At 40.8% G+C, this 24,178-nt stretch overlaps 1 protein-coding gene and 1 pseudogene across 3 annotated transcripts in view; both read left to right on the top strand.

Annotated features, from left to right (window-relative positions):
- The window catches only part of ABCB1 (ATP binding cassette subfamily B member 1), an 85,119-nt gene extending 64,073 nt beyond the window's left edge, over positions 1-21,046 (top strand). For all 3 annotated transcript variants that reach the window (XM_074340684.1, XM_074340683.1, XM_074340685.1), the window contains 8 exons: positions 3,784-3,987; positions 6,007-6,107; positions 7,385-7,525; positions 9,910-10,066; positions 10,545-10,742; positions 16,775-16,981; positions 19,462-19,608; positions 20,440-21,046. In XM_074340684.1, coding sequence (XP_074196785.1) covers positions 3,784-3,987; positions 6,007-6,107; positions 7,385-7,525; positions 9,910-10,066; positions 10,545-10,742; positions 16,775-16,981; positions 19,462-19,608; positions 20,440-20,643 — 1,359 coding nt within the window. In that variant the 3' untranslated portion in view covers positions 20,644-21,046. The remainder of the gene's footprint in view (positions 1-3,783; positions 3,988-6,006; positions 6,108-7,384; positions 7,526-9,909; positions 10,067-10,544; positions 10,743-16,774; positions 16,982-19,461; positions 19,609-20,439) is intronic.
- Positions 173-1,892, top strand: LOC109457106 (retinal dehydrogenase 2; annotated as a pseudogene).
- Positions 21,047-24,178: the final 3,132 nt, after the last annotated feature.

Genomic DNA, 24,178 nt, shown 5'->3' with positions numbered 1-24,178 from the left:
TATCCTAAATTAAATTCTATAACTTTCTGCTCTTTGTATTTTTTCCAAATCAAATGCAGTTGAAACACAATAAGCATCTCAGAGAAGCCAAAGTACACTGGAATATTTTTAGTGAGAAATATTAGACTTAAATGATAGGTAGTCTGCACCTAACATTGAAAATTTCCAACGTTCCCAGTTCGATGCAATTGATGTAATCTTATCTTGCTAATTTTCGGAGTTCACTTTAGTGATCATGGTTTGATTAATGAAAAATTTCTTGGTATCACAAATCAGAAGAGACAGGAGAAGGACCTCCCACAGAGGAAATGGCGACTGTCCTCCAGCCCTTGCCTTCGAAATCACACACCTCAGTGTGCGACCATGTACCTCCGACGCCCCCTCCAAGTCACCATCCCCCGCTGGAGCCCAAGATGTTTATTAACAATGAGTGGCAGAACTCTGAGAGCAGAACACAGGGAGAGTGTTCCCTGTGTATAATCCAGGAAAACAGGTGTGTGAAGTTCAAGAAGCAGACAAAGCAGTTCAGGCAGCCCACCTGGCTTTCTCTCTTGGTTCAGTGTGGAGAAGACTGGATCCTTCAAAAAGAGGACATCTGTTGGATAAGCTTGCAGACTTGGTGGAACGAGACAGGGCAGTTCTTGCAACCAGGGTCGTGGCAGACCGTCCCTATAAACTTTTTACATGGATTTGCAGAGGGTCATCAAAACCCTTTGGTATTACGCAGGCTGGGCTGATAAAATTCACGGGATGACCATTCCTGTAGATAGAGACTACTTTACCTTTACAAGACATGAATCCATTGGAATGTGTGGAATGATCACCCCGTGGAACTTCCCCGTGCTGATGTTTGCCTGGAAAATTGCTCCAACTCTGCACTGTGGCAATAGGGTAGTTATTAAACAATCAAAACAAACACCAGTCAGCGTGCTCTACATGGCAGCCCTCATCAAGGAGGCTGGCTTTCCACCAGGAGCAATCAGTATTTTGCCAACGGCTGGGGCAGCAATAGCTTCTCATATTGGCATATACAACTTTGCATTCACAGGGTCTACTGAAGTAGGAAAGCTTATCCAAGAAGCAGCTAGAAGTAATTTGAAGCAAGTAACTCTGGAACTTGGAGGGGAAGTCCCAATATTATTTTGGCAGATGCTGATTTGGACTACACTATGAAGCAAGCTCACTAGGGTGTGTTCTTCACCCAAGGCCAGTGCTGTCCTGCAGGCTCTCGCATCTCTGTGGAGGAGTCCATCTATGAGGAGATCCTGAGAAGAAGCATGGAGGGGCCAAGAGGCACATAGTGGGGAGTCCTTTTGACCCCACCACTGAGCAGGGACCCCAGATTGATAAGAAACAGTACAAGATCCTGGAACTCATCCAGAGTGGTGTGGCTGAGGGCGCCAAGCTGGAATGTCAAGGCAAAGGGCTGGGCTGAAGGGGCTTCTTCCTCGAGCCCACAATATTTTCCAGCATCACAGCTGACATGCGGATTGCCAAGGGGGAGATCTTGGGCCTCATTCAGGAAATTCTGAGGTTTAAGACAATGGACGGTTGTTGAAAGAGCCAATAGTGTCTTCATGGTGTCTTCTGCAATGTAAGCTCGGACTGTTTGGATCAATTGTCACAATGCCTTAAATGCCCAGAGCCCATTTGGGGGATTCAAGATGTCTGGAAACGGGAGAGAAATGAGAGAATTCAGTTTGTGAGAGTACGCCAAAGTTAAGACTATGAGTAAAGATCCCCAGAAAAATTCCTAAGAAGGCCAAGAAGGAAAGTGAAAGCCTGCCTGCACGACCCTCCGTCTCTCTTCTCCCTGTGGGGTCCAGCTCTCAGGAACCCAAAGCTGACACTCAGTCCTGATTTAAAGATTTAGATGATAACATGTAGGCCAGGCCAGTCACTACATAATAACTAGAGCAAACCAGCTGGGCATAGTTTCTTGGCATTCTGTAAGGGATCACCTTAATGATACCAAATACTGAGGAAGGTGGGATGAAGGTAATAGGAATAGCTACCGATACATCAGGTGTCTCTTCTCAAAGTAAGGGGCTAAATAAGGGAGCTGTATTAATTGATGCCTTTTGTCACAAAGAACTTATCTCTTAAGGAAAGGTAGCCTTTCCATTGTCTTCATTTTCCCCCTTCCAGACTTGCTGCTCACCCACTCCTCCTTCTTCTCCAAGGAGATCTCAGCTGAGCTCATTTAGGGCAGATGTCTGGGCCGGGAATAATTTTCCAAGGTTTTGCAGCCAAATTACCATTTCATGTTATCCATTTCTTCAAAGCAAAACATGACATAGTTTTCGTTAGAGCCAGATGAGACTGAAAATGCCAGGAGCTGCAGATTTACTAGGAAGTAAGAACCTGGGATATTACTGACCCAATCTGGTTTTTTTACTCCCATAAATTCGTGAGTGAAGCATTAGGAAGATACAAATACAGAAATCATCATGTGTAGTTCACAGTTTCTGAGTTTGCTGCATGGTTTTGGGGTTTGTGTGTGCATGCATGCATTTAATTCCTTGGTTATTCCAGAATAAGTTAGGGGGGTGGGATGTTTTTCATAGATTGAGAAGATCTTTTCCAAAGCTTATCTTTAAAATCAACCAAAAATCTATCTGAGTAAGCTCAAGAATTTGGAAAAAGGTAATGCTGGGTGCCTTGCAGAATTAATTTTGTTTCCAATATTGTTTGACATTTCTTACTAAGTGAATTTCCTGTAGTTGGAGCTCTAGCTTGTTCTGCCCCCAGCCCATACTGTACCAACACCTGCTGCTACTCCTAGTGAGAAGGGTGTTTCTTTGGCCTATCATGCCTTAAAATGCCCTAAATCCACTGGCAGTAACCTTGGAAAATCTGGCCAAGCCTGGAGGTTTTCTTTTTCCATTTGTACAATTCCAGTGTGCCACAAATGCCGTGCTCCAGCAGAGCTCCCCTGCCATGCCCAGTGGCTGGTCGGTATACCATTCTTACCTCTTGGCCTCCCGTGGGGGAGGTGAGAGCAGGCTGGTTCCCTTACCTCCCAGCCAGACACTCCTCTTCGGCTATCCAACAACCCACCAGTGTGATATGCGCCATGTCAGCTTCCTTTCCTTCTTCCCTCTTTCCAGCAGCCGAATCCAATCCAGTCTCTCACTTAGATGAAGATCACTTATTTAAAAGAACCAAAAATAACCTAGAGTATATGAAATATGGGCAACACAAATATAGCCTTCTGTATTTAACTGTTTTCTGCTTTCTAACCCTTGCCTATTCACGATGTTTTAAAGAAATCTCTCCTTGCTGTTGTTTGCAAATGACAGTGCATTCAGTGGCCCGATGCCTTGAGAGAGGCCACATGTGAGTTTCCATGTGAATGTCATACTCTCCCCTTATAGCGTGTGCCCAAGTGAACGTATCCATTAACCAGCTAGTTACCTTTGAACTGCAATATAGAATGTGAAAATGAAGATTTCTTTTAATTTACTTAAAAAAGAGACCTCTGTGCTAGCAATATGCATTTATATTGTGTGACAAATACAACAGAAGAGTTAGAAATATCAATTGAATTCTGCATTATTGACCTTCCATTTTCAGTATTTATTCTGAAGTCATGAAAATCTTCATTTCACAAACCAAATAAACTTCTTACAAGTAAACCTTTACTTTTTATTTCATAACTGAGAAGATAATTAATAGGTTTTCATGAGGCTTAATTGTTATAATCCTTAAGAAAAATATAAGCATGGATTTTTAAAGGTAATATAAAAGTGTTCCTCTAATTTGTTCTGTTTTGTTTTGTAGGCTACAGGTTCCAGGCTTGCTGTCATTGCCCAGAATATAGCAAATCTTGGGACAGGCATTATTATATCCTTAATTTACGGCTGGCAATTAACACTTTTACTCTTAGCAATTGTACCCATCATTGCAATAGCAGGACTTATTGAAGTGAAAATGTTGTCTGGACAAGCACTAAAAGATAAGAAAGAACTAGAAGGTGCTGGGAAGGTGAGTCAAACTAAGTGTAGTTGCTTTTACCTAAGTAGAGTAAAATATTCTAATCAGTGTTGTTCTGTTACTGTTACTCACTACTTCTTATAAGCTGTGAGAGTGTTTTTATAGCCATTCCTTAAAGCAATCTTATAACTCAATAACAAAAAATAAACAATCTGATCAAAAAATGGGCAGAGGACACTGAAAAGACATTTCTCTAAAGAAGACATACAGATGGCCAATAGACATATGAAACAATGCTCAACATCACTAATCATCAGGGAAATGCAAATTAAAACCAAAATGAGATATCACCTCACTCCTGTCAGAATGGTCATCGTCAATAAATCTACAAACAACAAGTATTGGTGAGGATGCTGAGAAAACGGTACCCTCGTGAGATTGGTGAGAGGGTTGGTGAGATTGTAAATTGGTGCAGCCACTATGAAAATCATTATGAAGGTTCCTCAAAAAAGTAAAACGAAAACTATCATATGACCCAGCAATTCTACTTCTAGGTATTTATCCGAAAAAATCCAAAGCACTAATTCGAAAAGATGTATGCATCCCTGTGTTCATTGCAACACTATTTACAATGGCCAAGATATGGAAGCAACCTAAGTGTCCATTAATAGATGAATGGACAAAGAAATAGTGGTACATATATACAATGGAATATTACTTGGCCATAAAAAATGAAATCTTGCCATCTGCAACAACATGTGTGGACCTTGAGAGTATTATGCTAAGTGAAATAAGTTAGACAGAAAGAAAAATATTATATGATTTCACTTATATGTGGAATCTACAAAACAAAATAAATGAACTAACAAAACAAAAACAAACTCATAGATAAGAGAACAAATTCATGGTTGCCGGGGTTTGGGGGGCTGGATGAAAAAGGTGAAGGGATTAAGAAGTACAAATTGGCAATTACACAACAGCCACAAGGATGTAAAGTAAAGCCTAGGGAATATAATCAGTAATGTTGTAATAACCATATGTTTTGTCAGATGGGTAATAAACTTATTGGGGTGATTATTTTGTAAATTATATAAATGTCTTATCACCATGTTGTACACCTGAAACTAATGTATTATTGTATGTCAACTGTAATTGAAAAATAAATTAAAAAAACATAATTGAATGATAGAAACTTTCTGGAAAACAAATTGGTAATACATGCCATGTTTCTTAAAAATTAGTTTATTCCCTTTGCCCTAGGAATTTCACTTTTAAGAGCTTCTCCTAAGAAAATAATTCAATATGGACAAATGTTTATATACAAGGATGATTATCACAGCATTTTTTTTTTTTTTAATAAGAAAAGAATGGAAAACCTTGTTCAGTAATAAAGGAGTGTGTAACTGGTTGGGATATTAAGTGACGCATTAAATATCCTATTAATATATATTTAATGACCTTGAAAAGTGCTCTTGATATTTGTTAAAGTAAAAAATAATGATATAAGGCAAAACATAGAAGTATATTCCAATTTTATTAAATATGTATATGGTTAGGAAAGAATGGGTAAGCTAATATGTACACCAGTATGAATTTTTTATTATCTTCTTTATCTTTTTAATATTTTCCCAGTATTATTTAGTTGTCATGAATGATAATCATGAACAGATAGATATAAACATCACATTTTAAAAATTATATAAAATTTCTATAAACTTAAAATATGACCATCATAGAAGAAAGAGCACTGCAATAGAAGTAAAATACTGAGTTCTCAGGTTAATTTTGCCACTGTAAAGCTATGTGGCTTTAGGTAAATGCTTTTGTCTGTTTCAGCCTTTGCTTCTCATTCTGTAAAGAGGAGATCGAATTAGTCAGTCTTCCTTCCAAATCTAAAACTTGATTTGATAAATGACTTAGTATCCTTTTCCATAGCAAAGAAACTCAGGTCATAATAAAGTAATGCAATTAATTTTATTATTAGATATTATTTATCTCTGTTATGGAATTCATGCTAATTGCCACCATTTGTCTTTGTGCCTCTTAGTGACTGAGTGTTCTCTGTTACAGATCGCTACCGAAGCAATTGAAAACTTCCGAACTGTTGTTTCTTTGACTCGGGAGCACAAGTTTGAATATATGTATGCACAAAGTTTGCAGGTACCATACAGGTAATAACCACTGAAGAATGGGAGGGGAGTGTGGGAGTTTTTCAATCATCAGACCTGTTTTCAGGAAGACGGACTTTGGCTGGAAGATAGGGAACAAGTGGAGAAATTACTAGAAGGGAACCATTTTGAGGAAGTACTTGTAATTATCAGGAAGAGAAATCATAAGACCTTGAGCTAAGGCAGGGACATCTCTGAGGTTGAATCTGTACAGTCGGGTGACTGATGGGAAGGGGAGGGAGACAGGATATTGAGAATGACTCTCTGATGCCACATTTGGATGATGACCCTATTATTTGCTCTTGTTGGAAATGAGTTCTCTGCAGAACATGAAATTTGAGGTGTCTGTGGGACCTAATGAGGTGGTGCTTCTTGAAATATGCCTTTCTTCTTCTCTTTACCTTTCTCCAGGAGAGGCCTTCTGGTTCTTCCTTTAATGAACTCACCTAGTGAGAGTTCTAAAAAGTGATCCGAACATAAGCAAGCCCAACCTCTGAGTCTCAGTTTCTTCTGTGGTAAAAAGAGAGAGCTGGGCCTTATTGATGAGTTTTCAAACTTTGCTGTTGTTGTTGTTGTTGCTATAATAGAGCCTTTTTCTCTGAAAATAGTTTCATTTGAGATCCCAATGTATGAAGTAGATAAAAGCAGAGTAGAAGCAGGAGGAGGAGGCCCATGGGGCTGCCCACTCCCCAGCCTGTTCTTACCTTCACATCACCCAATTCCATGTGGCTCAGAAAATCCACGAATGTTGACTCTGTGAAACCTTCTCTACCTCCCCCCAGAGAATTAAGTGCTCCCTCCTTTCTCCCTATAACATGGTACGTATAAGGTACCGCCATTGCATAAATTATAATCCAACTTTACTCCGGAGTCCCTAAGGGCAAGAATGGGCCTGATTCCTGTGTTGTCCAGCCTGGCCCCTGCAGCTTATAGGTGATGGATAAATGTATGTCAAGGGAGTGTTTACTACGGAGTACATCTATGTTATATGTCCAAGAGTCAGGGGAAAGGGGAAACTTCCATTTATTAATCCCTAATAGGCTTTTCATGTTTTCTTGGCCTATTTTAACTTTACCTCAACACTTTGAAATGTGGTTAATCCTCCATTAAAAATGAAGACACTGCAGCTCAGATTGGGCAGCTTCCTAAATTCTCACAAGTGGTAAAGTGAGGACCAAAGTTAGTTTTTTGGCAATTAAACCCACTTGTGTCAGCGATGATTCCAAGCCCCATCATTAACCTATCAAAGTCAAGTAAGTTTCAAAATGTCTTCTTTTCAGAAACTCTTTGAGGAAAGCACATATCTTTGGAATCACATTTTCCATCACCCAGGCAATGATGTATTTTTCCTATGCTGGTTGTTTCCGGTTTGGTGCCTACTTGGTGGCAAACAAGTTCATGGATTTTGAGGCTGTTCTGTTGTAAGTATCAGATTAATATTTACACTTAAATTCTAGAAATAAAACAGGTGAGCATGCTTCATGCCTGGATGGAAAACTGCTGCTGTGAGGCTCAGGAAGAGATTTTAGTGATTCAAAAGGTGGCATTTTGCCTCTGAATCTCTGTGTGTTGTCACTGAAGTACCCTGTTTCATTTAGGGAATCGGTGACTTCTCTCCCCAGTGCTGACTGAGACATTTGACCTTTCCAGATCTGTGGCTAGGTGGAGTGGTGATTCAGTAAGGGGTTTCCAGAAGGCCTTGACATTTGGAAAGAAACCTAACCCTGAACCAAGTATCTGACTCTCTTTAGAGGACTCTAAATGGGGCAGCTAAAGAATGGGTGTGGAGTTGTGCAAGCCCTGGCAGATTCCAGGATAAATTTGCTTTCTTTGATAAAAGGAGCACAGTTAAGATGTAAGAACTAGAGAATTTCAGAAATGACAAGGAATGCTAGATTGGGATTTCTGCTACATCACTGTGATCGGGGGAGAGAGACCTGAATTTTATTATACTTCTGAAGTACTTAGGTATGCTGTTTGGTATTGAAAAGTGTGTGTAATCTTTCTGAGCATCTAGATTTGGTGATGGGTGAGATTCTGCCCTTTGACTACATACCATAATTAGTAGTAATACAGTTTTACATTTAAAACAGAATCATCTCAGCTGGCAACATAATGTGTTAGTATAATATTTTTATCCTATTTGGACTTGGACATGTGCATGTAGTATAGTTTGCTCAGGATGACCACAACAGAAGATTTAAAATTTCTGCTTAATATCTCTGTGTGACAAATGATACACCGGTGCTATTTATGACCATGACTAGAAGATCAAAACCAGGCATCCCTGGCATTGAGGTTTTGATTAGATAATTATTTGATACATTGCTTTCCTCCAAGGTAAGGCATTATTGAATTGATGAAAGTTGCTGACACTTGGGAGTTTAGATTCAGAAAATCAATATTCCAAGTAAAAGAGAAGGGAGACCTATCAGATCAGAGAGCAGACCATTTTGAAAAGACCCCAGGTCTAAATGGTAACAAACCCAAGATTAACTATCTGTGTTATTTGTTTAGAGCTATTAGAGAGAGAGAGAGAGAGAGAGAGAGAGAGAGAGAGAGAGAGAGAGAGAGAGAGACTGCTTGCTACATTAACACAGGCATAGAGTCCAAAGGAAAGGAATAGCCTCATGGTATTATTCTGGGAGGGTTCCCCAGTTCTTTGTCAGTTTCAGGCACACTGTTTAAAAAGTCATGTGCATAAATATGTCCAGAGGAGGATGCCTGGAATGTGGAGAGTGAAAGGAGTTATCAAAGAAGCACATTTTCTACATCGTACTTGCAATGTGGCAGAAATCCCAATCTAGCTTTCCTTTGTCGTTTCTGAAGTTCTCCAGTTCTTACCTTCTAACTGCTTTTCTTTCTCACCATATTCCAATACTTGAAGGGCTGTCCAATGCAAGCGTATAGATTTTTCTTCAATTTGAAGAACCTTTTAACAGTGGACATAATCAAACTTGCAACTCCCCAAAACAGAGGATGGAAGCCAACTTAGGGGAAGTGCCTAGACATAAACATTCAGAGCTGGACTCGATATCCTGTAAAGTCCTTCCCAACTCGAAGCTGCTGTGGGTTCCCATATCATAGGTTAAGGAGATTGATGCATCTTGAGAGCAGCATGATATATGGCTTTGTAAGGATCTCTGACTTTACTATACAGCTCATAGGTATTCTAACACTCTGATGTAATTCCAGGATCACTGCCTATATCCATTATTGATTGCCAAAATATTGCTGCATGACAACCATCCTTTACAATGGCATACAATAATAAACATTTGTTTTTGTGCACAAGTCTGTGGGTCAGCTGGCCAGTTCTGCTGATCTAGATTGGGCGTAACAGAACCCACACAGCTCCCCCTGCATCTGTGCCTTCTCCTCCAGCAGACTAGCTGGGCTTGTGGTAGTGGCAGTTTTGAAAGAGGGAAGGAGGGACAGAGGGAGAGGGAGAGAGAGAGAGAGGCTCCCTGAGTCATGGAACTGGCAACAGGCACTTCCACCACATCCTGCTGACTAAAGCAAGTCACAAGGCCAACCCAGATTGACATGATAGTAAAACAAATCCACTTCTTAAATGGAAAGTCACGTTGCAAGAAGGTGAACACACAGAGATGAAAAATGGGGCCGTTTTAGTCAATCTGTTACACTAACATGTATAAAGAACAGTGTTTGTTTTGTGTTATTTTTTTAACTTCTGTTTTATAATTGTTTGATGCAGTGCTTTCTGGTTGTAGAAGTGTCAACTTTCAAGCATTGCAGTTGTAATTCTTAGCACAGGGTATTTTCAGCTGTTGTTTTTTTACAGGGTGTTTTCAGCTGTTGTCTTTGGTGCCATGGCAGTGGGGCAGGTCAGTTCCTTTGCTCCTGACTATGCCAAAGCCAAAGTGTCAGCATCCCACATCATCATGATCATTGAAAAAGTCCCTGTGATTGACAGCTATAGCACAGAAGGCCTGAAGCTGGTGAGTGTGATGTTTTCATTGTATGATCTGCTCCTAACTGATGAAAGTATTCTAGGAGGAAATTTAATAAACTCTGTGCTTTTTTGAATTTGCTGATGGTAAAATAAAACTTTCTAGACCACGGTTTCATTTTAATAAACTTTCATATGTATTAACATCCAGTACTTTTGTATGACAAAGTTACAGGAAGATAGGAATACTGCCCATTTTATAAGCAAATCCTGTTAATCAGGTTTTAGTACATGTAGATTATTCCTAGGGAACAGATTGAGTTACCACACATATGTTGTATTAACAATACATGCTATAAAAACACTGACTCTTTGAGGTCTTCTTTATTAAATTCTAGCAGTTACAAATGAAACCCAGTTGGAATATAAATTCACTACCTTCTGACACCTGGTGGTAGAGGGGTTGGCTATACAATATGTTTCCCGGATTACAGCAATCAGATTTATTGAAATTGTTTTGATTTTAGAATACATTAGAAGGAAATGTGACATTTAATGAAGTCATGTTCAACTACCCCACTCGACCAGACATCCCAGTGCTTCAGGGGCTGAGCCTGGAGGTGAAGAAGGGCCAGACGCTGGCCCTGGTGGGCCCCAGCGGCTGTGGGAAGAGCACGGTGGTCCAGCTCCTTGAGCGGTTTTATGATCCTTTGGCCGGAACAGTGGTGAGCACACTTTTGTATTCAGCTCATTTCAAGTTTTTCATCATCTAAAAGCCTGATGTATTCCGTTCTCCACTGTAAGCTATGGTTTTGAAACCACTAAACAACAGTTGCACTTAAAGTCTGACATCTTAGATGTGGTCTCCAGGCTGTGTCATCGGCCCCAGCCTCTCTCTCAACACGGCCCCTCTACTCTCGTTTGTGAGCAGCCTTTTTTCGACCCATTTTCCTTCCCTTAATTAGGTTTCAGCTTCCATGAGACGATGCAGCAAATATATAAGTAGCCAGAAAGATAGAGGCGAGAAAGGTTGGGAACCAAGGATAGGAAGTGTTTCAGAAGAAGAAGGAAGTCAACAGTGACCGAGGTTGTGGAGAGGTAGGTAAGATGAAGACTGAAAAGACATGATAGGATTAGGCCATTCGTGAGCTGCTTCTGACATTTTTGGTGAAGTATTCTCAGTGAAGAGGTGGTGGTAGAAACACGTTTCAGCGTGGCTGAGGTATGGTCAGGAGGGAAAACGGAGACCGAATGTAGACTATCAAGAAGGTCAAAGGTGAAGGAAAGGAAAATAAAAACAGCAGCTTGAGTAGGGAGGCAGAGTCCAGGGAAAATAGTGAGAAGGTATCTTGAGCATTTTTATGGCTGAGGGTGAGATAAAGCCATTGATAGAGAAGGCATTGAATCATTTTCTAGGAGGAAAGAAAAGGGTGATCAACAAATTTAGGAAGTGGATAAAGAGTACAGAGGGATTCCCTTTTGTTTCCCTAACTAAAAGAATAAGTAAAGGGTCACATTTATTCATTCAACATTCAACAAACCTTTACTGAGCGCTCAGGGGACTGTCTTGGGTACTAGGGATGAGATAAGGGTCTTGAAGCGGGCAGTGAGATTTTAAATGGCTATAATAGAGACTAGAAAAAGAATCAAATTAGGAAGGAATAGAATTTATAGCAAGAAATTTTCATTATGTAGGCATTTAGTATTTGTTGTACCCAGAGGTAATATTAAAAATATTTAACAACTGGAATAGCCTGGGCACGAACCGGTCGGAATGGACACCTACCTGTTCCACGTAGTCAGAGTGATGCCCTCCAGCTCCATATGGGCCCTACTTGCATTAATGACTGACATGAAAATTGAATTTTCAACCTGTCATCCCGGGCTTTTTTTTTTTTTTTTTTATTTCCCCACAGCATTCGTGGTCACTTATTAATATATTTTATTCAAAGACTGTTATGGCTCTATTCTTTCACAACTACATCAGCCTTGTTCCTGATTTTTACTACCTTGTTTTATATTTTCTGTGAATTCTGATTTTATGCTTCAGTTTCGCAATTAAAGTTTAAACAGAGGGACTCTACATGAAGACCTCGCTGACAAAAGAGGCAATCAGAGGAGGAAATGTTAGCTCTCAGACACTAATTATGAGCCTTAACAGACATGTATTAAGCAGTGTGTTAAATGTTGAGCTCTAATTAGTTATGGGGTGTCGTGTCTGCCCTCAAAGACTTTAACTGAAAAAATAGTACATATACTTCCATGAGTTAGATTAAAGAAGACAGGCTTGAGCTGGTTCTTTTTTTTTTATTTTTCAGTTACAGTTCATAAGTCCAGCTGGTTGCATAAGGGCATAAGTGTGAGCATCAAGATGTCATTTGATGCAAAAGATTATGTGAGCTGTGGTTGATAAGTGATTTGTTCCCAGTGTCTATATAGGCCAGTTTGGCTGAAATAGTGGCTTAAATAGAGTTGTGATTGTCAAACTTTTTGATTATAACCCATTCAAGAAGGACAAAAATTCCCGTGGTCTCACAACTGCACTCATAGTTACTTTAGTGGAAAAAGCACTGAATAACAATGTTGAGTTGAAAACACTAGTAATGGTAATCGGTACAATAATTAAACAAGAAGAAAGTAAAGAAATTGATAATTATTCTACACATACGGAAACAAAAGGAGAGCATAATTAAAAACATGGACCATATCAGTCATGATTCAGTGTAGGAAACAGAAACTGCTCTAGGTATTTCAAATAGATAAGTATTAAATAAAGGGAATGAGGTACTTACAAAGTCATTGGAAGGGCTGGAAGAGTAGAAGCAGAAAGTGAAAGAAAGTAAGTGCTCCAGGACAGTCAAATTACAGCACTGCAGCTGGGATCCTGTGGCCAGGAAGTCACAGAAAATTATGCCAACGTCACAGCTGCTCCAAACTTCAATACATAAGACCAGAGTGTGGCTTTTGCAAAAACTCCCATCTGCCACAATACGTGTGTTAGCTTGCCACTGCTGCTGGAGAATTGCCCTCTGCTTTCCAGATGTTACACACAGCATCTCTCTGGTAGTATCTCAATTATTTCCAGAACCAGAAGAGGGTCTGGGAAATCATTTTTAACCTTCCAATCCCTTGATTTATAGAAGGGCAGACACAGAACAGTATGGAAATGAATGCTGAGCACATACAAGAACCATCTCAAGACAACAGATAATGCAATGAAAACAGTGTATCCTCATCTGTTGTAGGAATACTGTTATCTGCTCCTGTGCATTTGCACTAGAACTTTGAAATACTGCCAAGTGGTGCATAAAAGCCAGACTTGATGTAAGTGTCCCCAGTAAACACTAGTAAATGTGCCAAGTTTTGCTTATGAATAGTTCAGTTATAGGTTACTAGTAATTGGTTCTTATTACCATATAACAATGAGTCTGTGGATTTGAGCATCAATTGATCATAAGAATGGAAAACAGGACTTGACCCTGAGGTCAGGAAATCCTCATGACTATCAGTAGGCCTGGAATCATACTTTAAGAAACATTGACCTGAGCAGTGGTTCTCAAACTGGTGTATATCAGAATGGCCCTGAGAGCCAGTAAAGAACACAGCCACCCTGGCTCATTCAGGTTCCTGGCCTTTTCATTTTTATAACTTTCCCAGGTGATTCTGATGCCAACTATAGTTTGAGAACCATTGAACGTCATGATAAATTTGAAAGGTTTAGGTTAAACTGTGGAGTCTTGAAAAATGAAACTGTGGAATTCTACAAGGGGGGTGGGGGTTCCAAGTTTGGTGGAGCCTGACTTTTATGGACTCTACTTAAAAGAATACAAAGAATTAGGTACAAAAGTGAATATTTGCTTGGAATTAAAAAAAAAAAAAAATTGAAAATTTAAAGACCCTGGTCCCTTTCTTCTTTAGGCAAGTTGTCATAAATACTTACCTGGAAGAACTTTCTGACTATAGCCTGTCCTCCCTCCTACTCAGAACACTGTTGAACTCCCAGCATTTACCCTGGAAGCTTAATTTCATTAGCTTTACTATTAGATTGCCTTTGGTTTGAGTCCTTCCCAGACTTCTCCTTTCTCCCCTCTCTGGTCCATCCCCCACACCACCGCCAGAGTCCTCTGTCCCTCTTAGGATATACTTAGAAGCCTATGGTCATTGTCTAGATATTAACTCAGTGAGAGCTTGGGTTAAGATGGGGGCCATTCCTCTTTTGAGGCAGGACAGAAAATACCTTTCAATTATGAGACACTGACAACCCAACATGTAATGTGTAGTCCAACCCTAGCTCCCCCAATTACTAATTGTGGGACCTTACACAAGTTACTTAACTGTGCTCATTTCCTTGTCTATAAATGCGGGTTAAAATAACACCACCTCTCTTACAAGGGTGGTTGTGAAGATTAAACAAAAGAATGCATGAGACGTGCTTATATCACAAGATCTATGGTATAGTCAGTCTGCGATCAATTTATCTATAATTATTTCAGAGTAAATACATATAGCGGGTAATACATATTTAACGTTTAATTATTTGTGCTAATAAAACCAAGCAGTAGATTTAACAAGCTAGAATAGAGATAGCTAGTCATTTTATTTGGCCTTACATTATTCTTACTGATGTGTTTACTTTCCTAATTAAGTTTTTATTTAGGCCAGTATTTTTTGAGCAATGCTCACTAATATCCCAGCATTCCTTGGTCTTCCCTCAGACCACCACCCAGGCCTCAGCCAAAGAACTTCTTCTGCATTGATCTGTTTTACATTTGGGCTTCCAAACATGTTTTCCCCAAAAAAGGGGTTGTTCAGCTAACACAGGTTTTAAATAGTTTGCAACTCCAGTGTATTGTATAGGGATGAGGAGGCCCCAATAATATTATTGTATTCAGTGTGACGGAGAGACTCATTAAAACTTGCTGGGATCATTCAAATTTAGCTGATTATATTAGTTAGGCAGTTTCTATTTTCCCCTCGGGCACATAAGCCTGGAAAACAAAATTTTAAAAAGAAAATAAGTACAACTACTCCTTTCCTTAACTTTCCATCTCTCAAGTACAGTCTTCCATTTAATAAGGTCTGCTATTTCGCCACATCTTTGTATGATTTTTCCTGCCTGTCTCTACCCTTTCCACCTTCACTTCACACTGTAAGGAAGCCTGGAGCAAAGATGCTCGGAATAGTCTCCATGGCAACTGGGCTTGGTACCAATAAGGTCATGGCTGTGTTTTCCATTCCTCCACCTGCAAGGTTCACAAACAGAAGTTGTCTTCCCACAGCAAAGATTGTGCCCTTCCCCTATCTCCCACAGGCACCCAGCCAGGCACACAGGATACGGAGAGTATATTATGGTTCAGTATATACTCATCACCAATATTAGAAACACTTGACACTGAGTCACTCATGTCTTCAGAGGGGAGGAACAGCTTTCTCACTTGAATGTCAGGCTTCTCTGCAAAGTAGATCTTTAGGGCAGATATAGCCACATCAGAGAGTAAGGGTTTTTATCAGCAAGGCTATAAAGGGCTTCCCTGGGCTTCTGCTGCATAATTCAGGGAGCCAAGTCACTAGAGAAAGGCCAGCCTCTCCTTCCTGCTCCTTTGGCTCCACATTGTGGGTGTCCATCCATCTTTTAATGCATAAGCCATCTATCCATGCAGTGTGTTTCCAAGTACATCACACACACACAGACACTAATCGCTGACAGTCCTCGGGTGCCTACTGTGTGCCCAGCACTGTGCTAACTGGAATCCATACATGATCTCATTTAGTCCTCAATTCTGTGAGTTTAGGAATCATCACCATTCCTGTTTTACCCAGAAGGAAACTCTCAGAGAAATTACATCGCTTTCCCAGCATCAACAAATACTTAGAGTATAGTGGCCCCCCTCCCTCCCTCACTCACTTCTATTCCATTTAACTGCTGCACCCCAGTGTTCAAATACCTGATCCTAACCAACTCAGGGCACATCAGAAACCTGACCTGCAAGCCTATTACGTGGTTATAATACTTATGTATTTCTAATCTAATCTCAGCTACTTTTCCTAGGAAAAATTGATACATAAGAATAAGGATGCCAAGATACATCTCAGAAATTGCCCTTAGTGTTGTATTAGTTTTCCATGGCGGTTGTAGCAAGTCACAGCAAATTTAGTGGTATAAAACAACACAAATGTATTATCTTACAAATCTGAAAGTCAGATGTCCAACGTGGGTCTCACTGGGCTAAAATCAAGGTGTCAGCAGGGCTGGGTTCCTCCTAGAGGCTCTAAGCGATCTTTCTCCATCTTCAAAGCCAGCGGTGACTAATTGAGTCTTTCTCCTATTGCACCACTCTGATACTCTCCTGCCTCCCTCTTCCACAGTTTAGGACCTTGATGGTTACATTGTGCCTACCTGTAGAATCCAGGGTCATCTCTTTATTTTGAGATAAACTGATGAGCAACCTTATACCTTAATTCCCCTTTGCCATGTGACATAACATTCACAGGTATCATGGATTAGAACCTGGGTATCTTGGGAGGGTATGGGAGCCTTATTCTGCCTACCACTTGCATATATCAGAAACCAGGGTGAACACAGAAGAAACATGACAGTTCCTTGAAGCATACGATTATGACCTTATTTAATTAAAAAACAAAAAACAAAAATGTAGCCTCACAGTAATTTGGCAATTTTCAGGTGTGAAATAATATTAATTTTGCCAAATTCAAAATGTACTGGTCCTGAAGTTGATCTGTGAACTCTTGTTTTCAGTTCATCGACAACAAAGAAATAAAGCACCTGAATGTCCAGTGGCTCCGAGCCCAACTGGGCATCGTGTCCCAGGAGCCCATCCTGTTTGACTGCAGCATTGCCGAGAACATTGCCTACGGAGACAACAGCCGGGTCGTGTCACAGGAAGAGATTATGCGGGCCGCCCAGGAGGCCAACATACACCATTTCATTGAGACGTTGCCTGACGTAAGTCTTTCTCCAAATTAGGAGCCCAGGAGCCCGTGGCAGCCTTCGTGGCCTATACAGTTTAATTTTTAAAGGGCTGGTTTCCCAAAGGTGAAGAGAAATGAGCAACTGCAATACACACACACACACATACAAGCATCTGGCCACACTCCCTATCCCCATTCGATGTTATGTTTACTTGGTCGCCCAACTGACTGTCCCTGTGAACAAGCCTGACTTAAGGTGCATACGCCTGGAGGCCTTTCCCTTCAAGTCTCAGTGCAGGCCCTACAGAAGCAGGCATGACCCTCCCTCCCCATCTCTCTCCCAGCCTTCCTTCTGCCTCCCTGAAACTCTTCCCCACGCCTCAGACCTCCCTCTGTGGAGTCAGGACAGGGAACTGGACCTATGCCAGAAAGAAGGCTCTCTGAATAGGCTGAGCCATTGGAGTGACCATGGTGTCGTGTCAATCTCTCACTATTGACATTTCATAGGCTCCAGGCTCAGCTTGCAGGGTTGATTATTGAAACCTCTGGCCATTGTCCCATGGATGTCCAATGAATTCCTCCTAGGAAGTTAGAGAAACAGAACCTCTCAGCTGCTCTTAAGCCCCTTAGGTCCTATGTTTTGAAGTGGATCTTGACCTGACTCATTTAACCCTTCTCCCCCAATTATCACCAGTTATGTTCTTTATTGTAAGGAAGTGCCCCCTAACACATAATGCTCAGTAGCCGCAAACCAGCAGGGAAGGCAGTCTCATGGGGAAGGATGGCAATACCAGATGACCCTAACTCCTTCCCGAGATTTCCTTTTCCTGAGGCTCCTCTTTGGATAGCTGCTGCCACCACAGGGGGCATTGTCCTCCTCCCTCCTTTAACTTCTAGCCCAACTGTGGACAACTGGCCCTTCCTAAGGCTAGAACATTTGAAAATATAGCTTCAATCCTTTTACTAATGACAAGGTCAGTGTTCTCAAAGTATGGGCACGGACCAGCACATCAGCACCACCTGGGAACTTGTAGGAAATGCGGGTTTTCAGGCCCGACCCCAGACCTGCTGAATCAGAACCTTTGCAGGTAGAGTCCAGCCATCTGTTTTAATAGCCCAGGTGATACTGACGCAGGTTAACATTTGAGAACCCCCGGGCTGGGGGTTGACAAAGACACAAACAGAGTAACTATTACCTAGTTTGTTAGATATACCTTGTTTCTCTGGTATTTGTGTACTACTGGGCCCCCACCTTCTGGTCTCCTGGGCTCAGTCTGTCACACAGAGTACACCTGTAGACCTTGTGATTCTTTTCCTCAGTTTCTAGACAAGGAAAGAGAAGGCAAATCCCCTAAGTCCTGTTTTCTGCCTGAAGAGCCACTTCTTTCCCTGAGTGATTTGTACTAGGATTTTCCTTACACAGCAGGAGGCTGGTCTAGTTACCTCCTGCTGGGCTAGCTTCCTTCAGGGTTCCAGCCCTGTTTTTACCAGCCTCAACAGGCTTGATTCTTCATCAGTGCAACCTGACCGCCCCTACACTTACATGGGGACACATGCTCCTGCCTCACAGGCAGGGATAGCCCTGGGGTAGCACCAATCCCAGGCATTTGCCGGAACCTCACTGGGGTCTTCCTATTCCATCTACAGGTGGAGACCTTGGTCTGCGTGTCATAGAACTAGGATTGCCATACATAGCAAATAAAAATAGGCAATGCTATATAGAACGTGAATTTTACCGTGAAACTCTGGGTGTCAGAATCAGAGCCTACAGTTTGACTAAAATTTTAGACTGGCAAAGGCCTGAAAGTAATAAGATAGTGTTGTTTTCTAGGTTATATGTGTTGTCACATCCCATTTGGGGGTCTCCCATACATTACCCTCTTAACTCCTATCCCTGTCATATTGATTAGTTAGTGACAATTATCAACAACAGGTGAAAATTTGGGGGAGAACTCTAAAAACAAAAACGAAAACAGGAGAGTTCAGCTTGTAAAGTTAGATATCAAAGTAGAATTCCTTAGTGTTCATTAAAATGGTTGAGTACGGAAGGGAGTTTTATAAAAACATACACCAAAGGCTAGCATCCCAAGAATTTCTTCCCTTCCACACTTAAAATAATGCAGAGAGTGTCACCTACTGGTTATAAACAAAATGAGCTTCAATTATTTTATTATGCATAGCCTGTTCAAATCAGATTTCCTTTCTCCTACCAATCTTTGTCGCAAATATGAAACCAGACGACTGGCAGAGACTAACATTGCAACAGTCTTCCTCGTGAATGTGCTGACTTGTTTACACTAAAACGTTTAGACATAAAAGTCTGTTTTCAAGAAGAGATCAAATCTGCCATTTAGATCTATCTTTGTTGTTTGTTTAATCCTCTATGAACCCATTCTTAGCTTCTGAACCTAAACTTTTCCTGTATGTATGGAAGTGGTTATCCTATTTTCTGTAAGCAAACTCTTTTTTCAAATTTTAGTTGTACTTTTCATAGTAACTAAACCCTATTTACAGAAATATAAGACCAGAGTGGGAGACAAAGGAACCCAGCTCTCTGGTGGCCAGAAACAGCGCATTGCAATCGCACGTGCCCTTGTTAGACAGCCTCATATTCTGCTTTTGGATGAAGCCACGTCGGCTCTGGATACAGAAAGTGAAAAGGTAAGAATTTAAATTGGACTCATTCACACTTGAATCAGTTGTACTTGAAAGGTTTAAATGTATGCTTCTGTCTTTCACAGTAGAGAACAAAATTCAGCCAGATATGTTGATTGTTCCTTATGTCACCTTTCAGTGGAATTTAAACACATTCTGTAGCTGTTATTAAATAGAACTAAGATAAAATGAGGCAAATTAGTCTTGTAGCACTTCACTCCGAAAAACAGCCCTGGATCACTTTGTATTGACCTAATACGCTGCATTCAGGAGACGTATTTCCGTTTCTACTGGCAGCATATCCTCAGCAACTATATAAAAATGTAGGAGGGTGATACAGTATTAAGAGGTGACTGTGCCTTAAGATAAATATTAGTAATCATTTTCAGTTTTAGAAGAAATTGATTTTTCAGGTTTCTGAAAGACAAACTGATTCTGAGAAGTTCTGTATCTTAAAAATGCCAAAATGCAAGGAGGCCGTGTTTGACCGATGGTCAGTCTTCCTGAATTTGCTGTAGAGCTGGACCAGAAGGCTGCTTGGTAGGGTGTTGTGTAGCGAGGCACACCGGTAAGCATTTCTAAACAATATGATGGTCTGTATTTACGGTCCTAATTTTGAGATTAGACAATTCCTGCCTCAAAACTCATCCAAACTAGGATTCAGTTATTTTCTGATGCGACAAAGCCCTTGCTTTGTAAAATCTAGGTTCTATTTCACTGACACTATTGTTAAAGAAGGACCTATGACTGGATAAATTAACTGTGAGGCTTCTTATGGAAAAGGAATTACAGGGAGAGGACTTTTTATCGGCACTAATTCACACGATTATTGGCTAGGTTGTCCAAGAAGCCCTGGACAAGGCCCGAGAAGGCCGCACCTGCATTGTGATCGCGCACCGCCTGTCCACCATCCAGAACGCAGACTTGATAGTGGTGTTTCAGAATGGCAGAGTCCAGGAGTGCGGCACCCACCAACAGCTGCTGGCACAGAAAGGCATCTACTTTTCCATGGTCAGCGTCCAGGCTGGAGCCAAGCGCTAGGGAACTGTGACCATGTGAGCTGTTAAATATTTCTAATATTTGTGTTAAAAGATGGCATTTAACCAAAGTTAAAAAAAAAAAAGAGTGCTTATTAGAAAAACTATGTAGAGTTACCTGTTTAATATTTCCTGACCCACAGTCATTCCATCAAGTTCAGAGTCTTCAGAGACTTTAAAGGAACCAGAAGAAACATATCACATGGAATAAAGTAATGGTTTCAATTGCATTAGAAAATGGATAGAATAATTCAAAGTAGATTTTGTTCATAAAGTGTATAACTTGTTTGTATTTTCTTGTTTGGACTGTAACTGACTGCCTTGCTAAAAGATTATGGAAGTAGCAAAAAGTACTGAATGTTTTGCATAAAGTGCCTATAATAAAACTAAACTTTTATATGACTGGAGTTATCTTGTCTAAAACACTTTTTCTTTTTGTATATATATGTTTTTTATTAGTTTCAGGTGCACAAGACAAAGTAATACTCAGACGTTTATCATTTATATCCCTCACACTGTGTGAACCCCCCTCCCCCATCCACTATCCCTCTGACATTGCACACAGCCATTACATTTCCACTGTCTCTATTCCTAATGCTGTACTCTGCTTCTTGTAAGTGTATACATATACATATATATACATATACATACATATATAAACTTGTAGTTGACATTCATTATTGTTCAGCTTCAGCTTCAGGTGTACAGTGCAGTGATCAGGCATCTACATCATCCCTGAGGTGGTCTCCCTAATGAGACAAGTGTCCATCGGATACCCTACAAAATCTTTACAACATTATTGATTACATTCCCCAAATTAATTTTCAAAACCCTGTGGCCATCTTGTGGTTACTGACTGTGCTTTCTAGTCCCCCACCTTCCCCCTTATCCCCACCCCCCCCTCCCATCTAGCAACACTCAGTTTTTCCTCTATGTCTCCAAAACTGTTTCTGATTAGTTCATTCATAAAACGCTTTTAAATACATCACCTCCTGTTGGAATATTGAAGATCATATCTGCATTTGTTAAAAAAGACTCCTTTAAAAATTGCCATTAATTTTTGTGGGAATGGTTAAATAGTGTAAATAATTCCTATTCTACATGTCTTTTCATATTGGGTTCGAAAGAAACATCTACCTTCATTCTTCTTGGATTTGACTTTGCTAATTCTTACATTTCCACATTATGATAGCTCTCACACTGACCACACAGATGAATACAAGATTTTGGGGGTTAGAGTGGGATAGAGGGTATACAATTGTGAAGTGTGTACTCTGATGTACATGACATTTTTTGCATTGCTCTTATAGGATTTTAATATTTTTGTACTTTGAAAAACACAATTATTCTTTTTCTGTTTTGATAATCACTTTTCCTAGTAGTTGGTCTTTTCCAAAGCTGGTCTTTTTGGTGGCAGATGTTTAAAATGTGTTGTAAGTTTAAATACATCATTATGTAAACATGATGAAAAAAGAAAATATCACAAAGAATGATACTCTGATTACAAAAAAAAAAAGCCAAAAAGCACTAGAAACAAGATTGAAGGGCAGAAGCTGAGAGCAATATTTGCCATATTTATTATAAACAGTTGATATCCTTAATATGTGAAGAATTTGAAAGGAAAAATATGCCATCACTTCCAAAGAAAAATTGACAACATGGTCAGGTAATTCCCAAAGAATAAAGTACACAATTTCAAAGAAATGCAGATTGAAACAACATACCCTTGAGAAGTAACATCATCCTCATGGTGGAATAAGATGCCCTCATTTTGCCCTCAACAACAATAATTTGGCATCCACCCACAGATAAAAGTGCCTTTTGGGGAGCAGTGAGACCCAACACCATACACTTAAGGGACCCGAGAGGAGTCTTGCCCACTGTGTCAGGTAATAGACATACAGACCGTGGTTTTGGCTATGGACCTTGTAGTGGCCTATGAGCTGCCTTCAGCCCCTTGTGGCCTAGGTCCTGGAGCCTCTGGTAAACACTGTCTTAGACAGTTACCTACGGACGAGAGAGTGTTAGTAGAAGTCCAGGTTTCAGAAGAGAAGTTCCAGCATATCATTGGAGAAAAACAAAACAAAACAAATGAGTTCAGATTCATTGGAGAGGGTAAGAGGAACAGCTTGACTTGACTTGCACCATCCCTCCCCTAAGGCAGCACAACATAAGGTCAAGAGAGATCTCAGCCTGTGATGTCTCTCATGGGGAAAGTGAGAGTGTGTGTGCGTGAGCACCCAGCCTCCCCAGCTGCTGAAGAAGCTCATTTCTCTCACCCCATCCAGAGTACTGAAGTGTGAGCTGCATGACTTGGGGGAGGGAAGAAAGTGGGAGAGTAGCAGATAGGACTCAGAAGTTATGAAAGGTATACAGAGCCTACTAACTGCATTGCGTACTCTACCCAGAAGCCTCCCCACAAGCTGCTGAGAACACCTCACCTGCAGATCTCCCCAGCTGGCCCAAAGCACTCCCCAGCGCTCAGTGTGCCTCACCCACACGCACCTGACCCTGTGGCTGGAACCCTGTGTGTGCACCCAAAGGCAGTGACAAGAGCAAGATCCGGCAGACAAACAATGACCATGCACAAAAGGCTGTCCCAAGTCTGCAGGCCAGGAAAAGATCACAAACTTGAGCTTTAGTGCTACCTCTGGAAAAACAAAAGTGAGGCAGTCAGTACACAGCCTTGCATCGTGGGATCAAGAGAAACATACAGGCTTAAGGATTCTGTTACAAGAAGGAGCAAGAAAAGTGGATCATGTCTATCCAGGAAGGCCTGAGGAAACCCTCAATCATTAATTAGTAGGGCTGAGGAAAGATATTTATCTCCTGAAGCCAGTTAATAAAGACTGGAGAAGATGACTTACTTCAAATGGTTCAACAGCAATGTAAAACTTCAAGAAACATGGTAAATCAAGGAAACATGATACCACCAAAGGATCACAATAATCTTTCAGTAACCAATCTCAAGATATGAAGATGTATGATTTATTTGATAAAGAATTCAAAATAGCTGTTTTAAGGAAACAATAAGCTATAAGAAAACACAGAAAGACAATTCAACAAAATCAGGACAACAAAATGAGAAGTTTAACAAAGAGAGAAAATATGAAAAAGAACCAGACAAGGGGTGGCTGGATGGCTCAGTTGGTTAGAGTGCAAGCTCTGAACAGCAGGGTTGCCAGTCCGATTCCCACATGGGCCAATGAGCTGCACCCTCCACAACTAGGCTGAAGGCAACAAGCTGCCACTGAGCTTCTGGAGGGGAAGCCAGATGGCTCAGTTGGTTAGAGCGCGAGCTCTCAACAACAAGGTTGTCGGTTCAATTCCCGCATGGGATGGTGGGCTGTGCCCCCTGCAACTAAAGATTGAAAACGGCAACTGGACATGGAGCTGAGCTGTGCCCTCCACAACTAGATTGAAGGAACAATTACTTGGAGCTGATGGGCCCTGGAGAAACACACTGTTCCCCAGTATTTCCCCCAATAAAATTTAAAAAAGGAAAAGAAAAGAACCAGACAGACATTCTGGAGCTGAAG

This window comes from Rhinolophus sinicus, linkage group LG09, assembly GCF_036562045.2.
Source record: "Rhinolophus sinicus isolate RSC01 linkage group LG09, ASM3656204v1, whole genome shotgun sequence".
Classification (NCBI taxonomy): domain Eukaryota; kingdom Metazoa; phylum Chordata; class Mammalia; order Chiroptera; family Rhinolophidae; genus Rhinolophus; species Rhinolophus sinicus.
This window is presented reverse-complemented; position numbering and strand designations above follow the sequence as displayed.